We start from the raw sequence: 12,563 nt of genomic DNA on the forward strand, positions 1-12,563 counted from the left end.
GTGAGGCATTGCCCTAACACATGTCACATGTAGCCAAGCCTAAAAGTGGAATTCCTAATAGGCAATTTGCATGGTGTCATTTGACTACAACTACCAGAATCCTTTGAACACTTTTTCTGTTTGTTATGTTAATTTTTGGCAGGTGGTTTCACTATTCTTTCCAGTTGAAGACTCGACAAAAAGGAGACTATCAACTAAAGCATGCCTAATTTTTTGACTTTTTTAGAAGTAACAAACTAGTCTACTCTTTTTCATGTTTTGTGAATATGAACAAACCAGGGGTTAATTTGCCCTGAAATTAAGCCTTTGTATGTACCCCCTCCTCCCCAAGAATTACAACCATGCTTGAGGCTGTGATCCAACTGAAAACCAGTATCTGGGCAACGGTAAACTTCCAAAAAACATGCGGCCTCAATGAGGTTTAAACCTGAGCCCACAGTATGGTCACATGATACTGGTCAGCAGATACCTTGATTTGACAGGTGTCAATTGACCATAACATGGATGTCCAATATCAAAGGGCATATAATTCATGGTAGGCCACCCATATAGTTGCCCTGCAGTTTGCTCTTATATACTGTGTTTGCTTGCAGTTAGCATTTATATACTGTGTTTGCTTGCAGTTAGCATTTATTTACTGCCGTTTGCTTGCGATTAACATTTATGGGGCAAAGGGGAAGGTGACTATCTTTCCTACCATGAAGTTCCTGCCATATCAAAGATGTGCGCTGTTAATCAAGGCTGCATGCCATGGAGTTTGGCCACCATGTTGCACATTGTTGTAGGGTGTGCATAGGGTACATGCATGTGGTGTATTTCCTATGCTTATGGTGCTCTTCTTGGCAGCCCAGCTCTACTAATAGTAGAAGGAACTCTTAGGAAGCCTACATATCACCAGTGAGTTGTAAATTTTGAATATTGACATACACAGGGCAAGTTAACAAGTTATGAATTTTATTGAATAAAAAATTCTACAAACTACTAGCTCAAGGCTATGAAGTGCCTTTGAGTACAAGGTCATTCAGCCTTGCTTTTCCCTTCATCTTGATGGTGCAAAAACACCAGGCTGAAGATAAACAACCCTATCATCATAGAAAAGGCACTAGCGTAGTATGGGTAGGCAGACAGAATGAACCGTTCATATTGTGTGTGTTCTCTGGGACGTACGGACACCTGAGGATGAAGACAACAACAACAGATAAGAAATTTAGCATTAATGGCTCTTATGTTGCACCATAATGTGAAGTGACTGGGAATACTGTTTCTCCCAACTTAGAACACACACTAAAATGACAGTTACCTGCGTCTTGCTGTGAAGGTAAGTGTATCCAATGCGGTTATATTCAACCTTAAACTGGAATACCCCATACACATCAGGGAGCTTGAACCTTGCAACAAAAAGGCCGTCTGCAAACAGAAAACAGAACATCACACCTCAGGTTCACAATGACACTTTGTAATTGACCTTCAGAGCTAAAATTGGACTCAAGATCAGTTTATGTTGTCTTCTCAAGCCTAGTCGATAGATTTTCTCATACTATTCAAAGACAACAACAATAATTTGCTCAATTTCAAAAACAAGGTAAAATTGACTCGAACCATTGGACTTGTTGAGGGTGATCCTAACAAATGGGTCGATCCTGAAAAACTCTAACTGGACATCGGTTCCCTGGAAGGATTCCCACTTTCCATTCACCAGCTCTTCAATTCTGATGCTGTAAACCTGGATTGAAAGAAAAGAAATATAATTATGTTATTTGCCGGCCGGGAGGTCTGTATAGTGAAAAACTGTGACCGTGGTCTTTAAATTGCAGCATTTTCAAGCCCGAGGTCAAAAATCCAGCCCGTAGTAGGCTGCATCGTCAAAAGCTGGAACGGTCACGAACCCATGATTAGCCAATCAAATTCCAGGATTTAGGATTCCGGCCCAATCAGATGCTTGAGAAAAAATAAATAGAGTATATTACGTGGCTGTGCACAGATACGAAATTCATCTTCAAGTATTTACAACACAAGAAGAGAAATTTCGTATCTCAAAGCGGCCATGTAACGTTCTATTATTATATCAACACCAATAAAATACCGAAAAATTTCACTGTGGTTGCAAAAGGCGTGATTTATTATGCAATGATAGCAATTGTTACTTTCTCACTAAGAAGATATCATGTTTTTGCACGAAAGATCACCTGGTACATGTATTTCATTGGTGTTTCCAGAATCTCAAGGATTAAATAATCCTTTTACATTTGACAGCTAGATATTCCTAAGAAAAAAGTGTATCCATGGCATATAGTAACAACAAGGTGATCTGGTAGCCTTCAAAGTATGCATTATCTTATGAACAGAGAGGATTTTTTGATCACTGTTAAAGGGTTTTAGAGCACTTTCTGCCTAGCTCCAGGAAGAAATTATACGACAATGCTTTAGATGGAGAAGCTCCACTTGGAATGGTAAGCTCCTAACAAGTGGCCTAAAATATCTACTTTCCTGCGTAAGCTTAGATCAAGCAGCTACATGTGCGCTTGTAAATTGCTGTCCTATCCTAGGCAGAAATAAATATACATGTAGGTCTCAACACAGCAACTGGAATTGTAAATATGAAAAACTTCCATTTTCCTGAGAAAATGAATTGAAAACTTGAAGAGAACAACACCCTGTGAACAGTTCCTTGACTCCTACACTGAATGAGAACATAGCACGGCGCTGGGCAGAGGAGAAATTAGCTGCTCGCAGGGTAACATGTTCAAAGGTACGTGTACACAAGTAAGAACGTTAACCTCTCTTTCCCTACCACATCCCCCTCCCAAATACCTGGACTGATCTAGCATTGCTATGGTCATAAGTTTAAACTAAACGATTGTTTGATCCCTGATCAGCACGGTGAAACTAGCAGGAAAAGTACAGTCACGGGAGACATGTTAATCTTCCAATGAGCCAACAGAATCAAGGTTGGGGTTGAGACAAGGGGTTGTGATAAATCAAACAAGAACTGAATTTTGAGCTCATATGATACGTGTTCACGTGCATACTGCATAATAATGCATATTATTTACCACATCTTCTTCTATGGTGTAAGCAACAGGAGGTGAGGCTTCTCCAGCACGGTGATGTTCAACCTCTCCAACACGAAGGACACCATTCTCCTTAAAAACCCACTCACTCAGGGCAATGGCCAGGTCTTGGTTTCCAGTTTTAGAGTACCTAACATCAAGTGATGCACTAGTTAGTACTATTTTTCAAAGAACGAGGCTCTCTTAAGCACTAAATAAGTGCACCATATTGTACTTCACTTTGTTTTTTCATTTGAAATGTTGAAACAATAAGAAATACATAATTTATCAACTTCCGAACCCCATCAAAATCTATTCAACTGGTCATGACATCACATAGTTTAAATAAACAGAAGTTAAAAAACTTCAAATTTTAATTTCTACAATTATAAATACTGTTAATAGAAACATACTGTTTGGAGCCAGCTCTTGCACTCTGCACAGGTCTGTTGAAGTACCTGCATGGTGAAATTACATGTTAACAGTAGGAAGTGAATAAGCAGTCAAAATAAAATTAAACTGCCACAATGAAGATGCTTAGGAAATATCCAATCGCTCTCTGGAAAGTAAAACATGTGCAAGATGGCACAGTCAAGGGCAATCAACAGAGAACAAACAAACAAGAACAAAAGGCCTTTTTTTCCCCCCTAACTAGCAAAGTTTATCAAACTACAATATCAATCAATACTGCACTGAATTTACTGGACTATAACCACAAATGTTCTGAGAGCAAATTGCTCACATGACAGTGAATGGCCAGGTTGACTATAAAAGTTGCAACTCATAACTTTAAACAGCATCAAGCACATACATGTAGTTACACACAAAAAGATATGCATGTGGTCTAGAAGAGACTTCCATTTCAAAGTAATTTTGAAATTGCACACTTGTACATATTAAGTAGTGCTTGTTTCCAAAACAAATGTAGCAACTTACTCGTCACTGAAGAAATCCAAAGAGCCTGAGAACACAACCCTGGCATTGTTTCTGGCTTGAAGACCAGCAATCAACAGAGTGCTCTTGCCAACAGCATGTGGGTACTGCAACGAATGTTGGTAATGATAATTAGCAACATCAGGTGAGACAGTGGCCTGGCTAGTTTACATCCAAACCTCTACAAGTACCTAAGGGACAACTCAGTCAATTAACACTTAACATACCTCAGAGATCTTGACATCAGGATAGTAAGAGTAAGCAGTAGAGGATGCAGTCAACACCTCCATTACCAAAGGATTGTCAGTGTCAGCAGTCATTCTGTTAAGGGAATGCAACAGAGAATAAGTTACAGATTTCCACCTCACAGACTTAACTCTGCAGGTAATCTGTAGAACTGATCAATTCATGAAATAGGTCTATACTGTTTACAACAATGCAAGAGGACAGGTGATGAGAATTGCTTGATTATCTTAAATTATAACTTGATCATCTCCAAAAAATGCCCTCTTATTAGATGGAGGACAATGAAGATTAGATTTTCATAAGAACTTGTCCAGCAGAAAGTTCACTAGCCCAGACATATCCCTAGGAAAGAAGCTTGTTGAGTAAACAGCCTCTCGTGCCCCCAATGCTTTTCCCAGCCATTCAAGGAAAATCAAAGATTCCAATCAACCCCAAATTTTCCATAATAATATTACAAATCTGAGAAGTGATCAGGTTGATTGCTGCTTATATACAGAGATCTGAAACCAGGAAACAAGTGAAATGCAACATTATAAATGGGGTATCTCAGCAGTGATAAAGATAGAATCTCATGTTGCTCAAGCAGAGATATCACAAGACACAGGGGGGGGGGGGGGGGGGCACCACCCAATTTTAGCATACCTACTAAATGCATCCATAGATAGAAGGCATGCTACAACAGTACTATTAATTTTTAACATGCACATACACACTTGTACTACTCACCCAACTCCCTGAAACAGCAGAGGCTTTAACTCTGAATGTCCAGTAATGGTGTTTGCCTTGATGATGTTTGAAGGGTCGGCTACTATCAGTGTGTGCTAGGTAGCAACAAAAATCAACACTGTTACATCAGGTTAAACCTCCATACGTGTACACTGGACAAGCCCCTCCACCTTATCTATAACCAACAACTGAATCCCCATAAATTATTGGCATCAAATAAAATTACTGCTTCAAGCAACCACTCAATTCTATTCTCAAAGCTCTAATTTATAAACTTGGTTCAGAAAGATACAATGACCCTCCCTCCCTTAAGGTAATTCTTCTGAAATAAAAGTGACAATAGATATTTGTTCAAACTTTGTCCACTGAATATTTGTCATGTGATAACTTCAATTTTGAAATAAAAAAGGGGGGTGCCCATGCTCATTAAGGAGCAGTGAGGCATTGACAATGCCCCATTTTAGCATTATTTAATGCTTATTATTAAAGCGCATTTCCAGTAATTGTAACATCTTTGTGAACCCGGACTCATAAGAACACGCATTAAACTACAGTCAATACATTGTGTCGGACACAAATAAACATTTTAAGCTTGATTCAGACAGAAAGCTAAATCCTTGATTAAAAATTTGAACCAAATTTCTTGACGTGGTTACCGACTGCAAAATAGAAAAGGCCACAGTGTATCTGCTATTTTTCTTATTTATTCAATTTTCAGCAATAGAAATTGGATCAGTCTTTTCTCACGCAAAGCTTATGATAAGTTGATTACAATGACTGGAAAAACAATTGGGGTGCCCATGCTCGTTTGTGAGCTAGAGCCACTTTTCAACTGACAGAGCTCAACATCAAGGCAAATCCATCATGTTTTCACTATGCACGTGCACGAGCATGCGCTAATGACACCATAAATTATGCGCAGTAAGGATGCACGACGCAAATGTGAGGAATGACCTTAAGGTAAGTATAATGTTAGTATTTAGTCTCTCCATTAAAACAATTAGTGATGATGATGCCTGGTGGTTGCTGCTCACAGCAATGTCATGGTTACCCACTGTGCAGAGCTTGTAGCACATGGCTCCACCAGTCTTACATGTACAAGCACCTTTTCCATGCCTACATGTATCTAATAAGACAAATCTTAGTCCAAAATTATGGTATGTTTCAAAGGCATATGACAACCCAAAGGCAGTTTGTTTCTATAAACAACGCAGACAAATCAGTGTTGCTGCTTTTTCACTAAATACAATCATGAATATAATGGAAATAAGCCAGTTGATGTACCTGATCTAAGTCAGAAACATCATGGTTGATGTGATCAATGACTGATGTCTTCTCTTCGTCAAATTCCACCCCACATTCACTTCCCAGTTCACGAATAGGATCACCTAAACAATGCCACAAGTCACTGTTAAGTTATGGTTTAAAATTATTTCTCAAAAAAAAAACCAAAAAAAACAAAAGAACTTATTAATATCTTGAAGGAAAATATTTTATTCACTAACAATAATGACCATAAACTGACCAATGGTAGAGCTTGTAGCAACTAGAACATTGCCACCTCCATCAATGAAGTCCGTAATAGCTCTGATGTTCAACGAGCCACCAAATTCTAAAAACAGAAGAGGAACATTTTGTTACTACATAGGGGTAGTTGAACACTTAATGGAAAAAAAAAAATTATTTTAATATCTCTGTAAATCAATCATCTGATACATGGAATCTTATTGACCACTAATGGAAAAGCCAAAAAAAGTATTGTAATAGTGCAAATTAAAACTACTTTTTGGTTACTTCTACACAAATAAACGGCACGCAATGCATGCAGAAGCGATGACGTTTAAAAATTGTTCCTATAAGATTGGAACATGAGCAGACAAACTGATTCTTAAACTTTTGGGTCAGACATTTAAGGGGTTTACATTTAGGGTAGTCCATTGGTGGTTCATTCAAGTAGTTCATGTACCAGGTCCATCTTGTTAGTCCATGTGCTAGGGGTCAATGAAAAGTTCCTCTCTCTGAAATCAACACCTTATTATCTTTAAAGATATTTGGCAAAGCTAATTACCTCACCAGAAATTAATTTGTTGTTTTAACCATATACTTGTCCAAGAGAAAATCATTTTCTCTTGACTTGTCATATCGCATGTGCGACCTGCTTGTCCATCTAAAATTGTATGTATCGAAGATATGTTATTATGAGTTTGCCCTTGAGCGCAAATTTATCCAACACTGTATAAACCAAAATCCACCCCAAATCTTCGTTTACAAGCTGATATTAAAAGCACTTCACTGATCCCACAAACAGCAAAGGAAAGCCGCAAACTACAACTTCCTGTCTCTGAAATCGACACCTTATTATCTTTAAAGATATTTGGCAACGCGAATTACCTCACAGAAAATTAATTTGTTGTTAACTGTATACTTGTCATCAATGAACATTCGTATTGTCTTTACCCTGACAAAACGATTATCGATTGTTTAATCACAACCACTCTTTTGTTGACAGAAATATAAAACAGCACATTTCCAAAACTTTGTAAACAACTGAAAACTGCAAATCATGAATCGTACCCTGACTTCATTATTACTACTGTAAACTGTATATTTCAGTGCTCATACAATGCTCATTCAATTCACTTCAAGACTGGCAAAAGTACAACTGTGCTACCAATCCGTAAATTTTATGTAGACCCTTTAGCTATCGCGTGTGCGACTTGCTTGTCTATCTAAATATGTATGTATGGACGATATGTTCTTATGATGATTTGCCAGTGAGCGCAAATTTATCCGACACGGTATAAACCAAAATCAACCCCCAAATCTTTGTTTAAAAGCTGAAATTAAAAGCACTCCGCTGATCCTACAAACAGCAAAAGAAAGGAAACCCGCAAAGGAATGTTACTCTCTCTCAAATCGACACCTTATTATCTTTACAAATATTTGGCAACACTAATCACCTCACCGGAAATTAATTTGTTGTTTTAACTGTATACTTGTCATATTGATTAAAAAAAGTCTGCTGATCCTACAAACAGCAAAGGAAAGCCGCAAAGCCTTCACCTATCGCCTGTGCGACTTACTTGTCTATCTAAACTTGTATGTATGGAGAATATGTTCTTATTACGAGTTTGTCCGTGAACGCAAATTTATCTGATACTGTTTAAACCAAAATCCACCCCTAAATCTTCTTTTAAAAGCTACAATTAAAAGCACTCCGCTGAACCTACAAACAGGAAAGGAAAGCAGTGAAGGAATTCCCAGAGTGCATTTCGCTTCCACAGGGGGATAAATTGTGAATGACATAAGCGCACGGACATAAGCGCGACAAACTATGTGAAATCACTATCCAAAGGAATACATACATGCCAGCATAAAGCGATGACATCACACAATACGTCGTCGCTTAAAAATGTATAGTTTCATAATTGTTCTATCACTAGGCATACTTAAAGGCTCGTCTGTGTTTCTCCCTTATGAAAGAGAGGTCATGAACACTAACCTTCAACAGATGGTGAAAAGATGATGAGATGCTGATAAAGAAACTCTCCATATTTCACCAGAGAAAGGCTTGAATCGTCAGCAGAGCGGAACACCAGATCAAATCCCCTTTCTGACACAAGAAAACAATAAAGCTAAGTTTGAGCCAATCAGCAGGCCTCATATTATCTTCTTAGGCAAGACACTCCAGTGTCACAGGGCCTCTGTCCATTGATTTAGTGTTAGCGGGGGGGGGGGGGGGGGGGAACTTCTATCATTAACATTGTAGATTTAAAACATGGGTTAAAGCTCGAACAAATTTCACGAAACTCTGCTTTTGAACTACATGTACATATTGAGCCAGGATCAGTTTATATAAACTGTTTTAAATATAGCCAAATTAATACAATCTATGAATAAAATTCAATGGACTTCACGACAACATTGTTTAACCAAAACAATAACCTTATTGATCGTTTCCTTGTAACAACGGTCACACCATCGGACTTGGTTGCGTTATTTTGTTCTTGATTGTCAAAAGAAAAATTATATTAATAACTTAAGGCCGTTGTTTCTTTGGCTGGGCGAGTAGAAGCAGTAGATTTTACTACCAATTCTCAGTTTCTAAAAACAAATTACGCAAGATGCATGGATCGTGTATACAACAACAAGATTAATGGTAATAAAAGTTTGAAAAATGATACATTTAAGAGTTTCTTGCAACTAATTTCCCCTTTCCGTGCTTGCTGACTGAAATTTTAACCCGCTGACTGAAGACTTACAGCTATTGTTTCTAGACCAAACCTGCTACTTTGTTAGTTTATTCCTACCTTTGAGAGAGTTAAAAAAGATGGAATGCGTTTCCTTCGTGTTGGCATTATCGACAAGGACGAGAGTTTTTCCGCCTGCTTCAGTCAGCTGAAAGAGAGCGAGAATAACAGTGAAAGTGGAGATAAACAACCAAAGACGACACGTGTCCTTCGATAGTGCCATGATGGGAGAAAGAAGGGAAGATGCAGAGAGTAGCCTCGTTTTGATGTGAGAGGGGTTACTAGTTCCCAGTCCCCAGAACGCATCTCGCCAACCTCATCCCCAGGGTCTTCTCCCCTTTTCAAAATAGCTGGCGTAAGTATGGAGCTATATCTATGACAAAATTCAGTACCCAGTAACTGATATCAAATTACCCAAATTGTACATGCATCAACCAAAAGCTGAATGGCAACTAGCCGATTCTACCAATAGTCATTACGCAAACAGGCATCACGCTAAAAGGCATCGCGCTAAAAGGCATCACGCAGAAAGGCATCACGCAGAAAGGCATCACGCAGAAAGGCATCACGCAGAAAGGCATCACCCAGAAAGGCATCACGCAAAAAGGTATCACGCGAAAGGTATTACACTTACTAAAAGGTATCACGCGAAAAGGCATCACGCAAACAGGCATCACGCAAAAAGGCATAACGCTTCTGCTTGTGTCTCTACACGTCATCTCCCTCTCGCACCATACTAAGGGAGAGGTGTAGCTGCAGTAGTGAATTCATGTTAAGGAGGTTCTTGTACTATCGCCAATGTCATACGAAGAACGCCCAGCACTTGTCCGCCATTTTGAAAAATACTCGCCGATCTCACCGATCGGAAAGAAATGCAGTTGTTTTCGATTCCATTGCTCACTTGCTCTATTAACTCTCTCAAGGCACGCCTCCTGTACTGAATTAAGACCTCGCAAGGAGGCAAAGACGTAATGTCTCGGTCAAAAACTATTTGAGAAGGCTGTTACCCTACAAGACAAGAGTAAGAAGAGTTAGCCCCGGATTCCATATAATTTTTGTAACGGTGCCTTTCTGGGAGACGCCTTTTCGTGTGATGCCTTTGAGCGTGATGCCTTTTTGCGTGATGCCTTTTTGCGTGATGCCTTTTCGCCTGATACCTTTAGGTGTGATGCCTTTTCGCGTGATGCCCTTCAGCGTGGTGCCCTTCAGTGTGACGTCTTTTCGCATGATCTCTTTAAGGAGTTTAAGCGTGATGCCCTTTAACGTGATGCTTTTTCACGTGATGCCTTAAAGCGTGATGCCTTTTCGAGTGATGCCTTTCAGTGCGATGCCTTTTAGCGCGATATCTGTTTGCGTAATAACTATTTGTAGAATCGGATAGTTGCCATTCACCTTTGGATTGATGCATGTAAAATTTGGATGATTTGATATCAATTACTGAGTATTGAATTTTGTCATAGATATACCTCCATAGAGTCCATTCTGGTCATGGATTCATCGGTTCCTTTGATGCACCATGATCCAGACAGATCTTGGATCACTGATCCTGATCCGGATCACGCCAAAGAAACGCAGTCTTAATATGAAACGAAGCTGGGAGCCATCTCTTTCAGTCGGTTATTTTGCATATTTTAGAATTTAGGTAAACCCTGGCCTTACGGGTAACTCGTAGTTCCGTGATAAAACAATGATACACATGTTAGTCGCTGATTGGGTCTTGAAGTCGTGAGAGGTACCATGCGCGCACGCAGACATGACGTGTGCTCGCTTTGTTTGTTCCACTTCGAAAGTTCAAAATATTCTTCCCAGACTGAAGCAGGTTCACCGCACATAGCTAGACAAGCAAAACAATGGCATTAAATCAGCCACTCTTAGACTTGTTAACAGCACCTCGAGTGGAGAAAGTTTACATGGATCATGGCACCGGTGCACGCATGGACATCAGTGTGTTTCAAGCTGAAGTGAAGTCAATCCCTGAAGGCGCTTACATGGTCGGCCAAGTGGCTGTTCCTGCGCACACAAACGTTATCCCTCCATCATCTGTGATTCTCGTGTGGCCCTTGGTTCCGAGAGATGGTTTTGGCAATCTGAGTATGCCACCGACAGGTTACGAGATGATTTGGAATGACAAGTGTTCAGGTGGCAAACAGGATGGTTCGTTTTGGCGTCCTCAAGCTCCTTACGGCTACATAGCACTGGGTGATGTGGCCTGTAATGGCTACAATCCGCCTTCGGCTCAGTTTACAGCCAAATACGCCTGCATTCGCGGTGACTTGCTGTCTGAAGGAGTGCTGGATACTGCAGCTCTGTGGACCGATCAAGGCTCGGGTGCTCCGATGAATGTCTCCATCTGGAACGTGAAAGGCAACGGACTGGGAGGATTTTTCAAGGCTCACGCGGGTTACAACAGGCCATCTTGCCAGGCCTTCGTCCTGCCTGCCAAGGTTTCCAAGATGGCCGTGAAACAACCTGCAGAACAATATCACCGTTATCCCAAAGGTTTCGCTTATCCGCACTAGCTTTTATCGCGGACGATAGCTACAATACGAAGCTCGAGACTTTGTGGAAATGGTATGCTTAGAGCCAGAGTGATCCTCGTTTTATTGCTTAGTTGCAGACTATGCAGTTATGTTTTAAATAATATCATCTCAGTTTTATTTCTAGGAATATAGATGTTGTTTTCGAGAAATGATTATTGTCTTGTCTGGAGATACCTCAATGCGCGCGCATGGTTTAGTTCAGACTCCCTGTTTTTCTGAGAAAAGGAACCTCGTGAGCGCATATTTTGAAAATAACGCCATGAATCTCTACACTCAAATGATCCAGCTAAGTTTCCTTTTCGGCGAAGACGATAAATACCACCAGAACTGATTGTAGCCCTGCTATAGAACTAAACGGTTATTCGACTTGGTGGACATCCGCGTTATGACTTTCCTCTAGTAACACAACTCATCAGTTACGGAAGTCATCTGAAAAAAAAACATGGCTTCAAGTTTGTTTTTGATCTGTCTTAAACCTCCTAATTCCCATCGCTGTCTTCAGCTAAACCACGACATTGATCTGCTTAAAGTTCTTTTATTGAAATATTTGGCCTTTAAACGTTTGTTATGCAAAATGTGGACTGAAGTTTATCTGAGTGGGGTCTCGCGATCAATATATTAATGGCCTTAATTCTATTGTATTGTTAGCTCTATATGTATATTAATAAAGATCTATCTCAAAGTGTGAATCAAAAGTTTGTTTTCAGTGACCCAGTTAACCTTTTGAAGCCTTTAGATATGAATAAAGGAAAGAGTCTGTGGAAATATTAGCATAAACTAATCAATGTTTTCAGCGAACTGTTTGGCATGAAATCCGC

The 12,563-nt window shown here is 39.7% G+C and overlaps 2 protein-coding genes across 2 annotated transcripts; one reads left to right on the forward strand and one right to left on the reverse strand.

Moving 5' to 3' along the window:
• Positions 1-937: 937 nt before the first annotated feature.
• Positions 938-9,462, reverse strand: LOC110046940 (dolichyl-diphosphooligosaccharide--protein glycosyltransferase 48 kDa subunit-like). The gene is made up of 12 exons (XM_089282272.1): positions 9,266-9,462; positions 8,458-8,568; positions 6,481-6,567; positions 6,240-6,343; positions 4,956-5,050; positions 4,211-4,304; positions 3,987-4,090; positions 3,464-3,508; positions 3,054-3,201; positions 1,600-1,723; positions 1,301-1,407; positions 938-1,173 (listed from the first exon to the last, which is right to left on the reverse strand). The coding sequence occupies exons 1-12, from the start codon at positions 9,426-9,428 to the stop codon at positions 1,018-1,020; spliced, it is 1,338 nt and encodes a 445-aa protein (XP_089138398.1). The 5' UTR covers positions 9,429-9,462; the 3' UTR covers positions 938-1,017.
• Positions 9,463-10,932: 1,470 nt separating this feature from the next.
• LOC149116323 (uncharacterized) lies at positions 10,933-12,440 on the forward strand. Its single transcript, XM_089282277.1, has one exon. It carries the CDS (start codon positions 11,056-11,058, stop codon positions 11,722-11,724), a length of 669 nt encoding a protein of 222 aa, XP_089138403.1. The 5' UTR covers positions 10,933-11,055; the 3' UTR covers positions 11,725-12,440.
• The last annotated feature ends 123 nt before the right edge of the window (positions 12,441-12,563 follow it).

This window comes from Orbicella faveolata, unplaced genomic scaffold (assembly GCF_042242905.1).
Source record: "Orbicella faveolata isolate gen_17 unplaced genomic scaffold, um_ofav_v1 contig_12, whole genome shotgun sequence".
NCBI lineage: Eukaryota > Metazoa > Cnidaria > Anthozoa > Scleractinia > Merulinidae > Orbicella > Orbicella faveolata.

What these genes read in the sequence shown, in the direction of transcription:
- LOC110046940 (XM_089282272.1), bottom strand. Translation starts at nt 9,428, where the DNA reads ATGGCACTATCGAAGGACACGTGTCGTCTTTGGTTGTTTATCTCCACT. An exon ending in CTTTTCACCATCTGTTGAAG is followed by an intron (nt 6,568 to 8,457) that starts GTTAGTGTTCAT and finishes TTCTGTTTTTAG; the next exon opens with AATTTGGTGGCTCGTTGAAC. An exon ending in ACACCATAGAAGAAGATGTG is followed by an intron (nt 1,724 to 3,053) that starts GTAAATAATATG and finishes CTTTCAATCCAG; the next exon opens with GTTTACAGCATCAGAATTGA.
- LOC149116323 (XM_089282277.1), top strand. Translation starts at nt 11,056, where the DNA reads ATGGCATTAAATCAGCCACTCTTAGACTTGTTAACAGCACCTCGAGTG.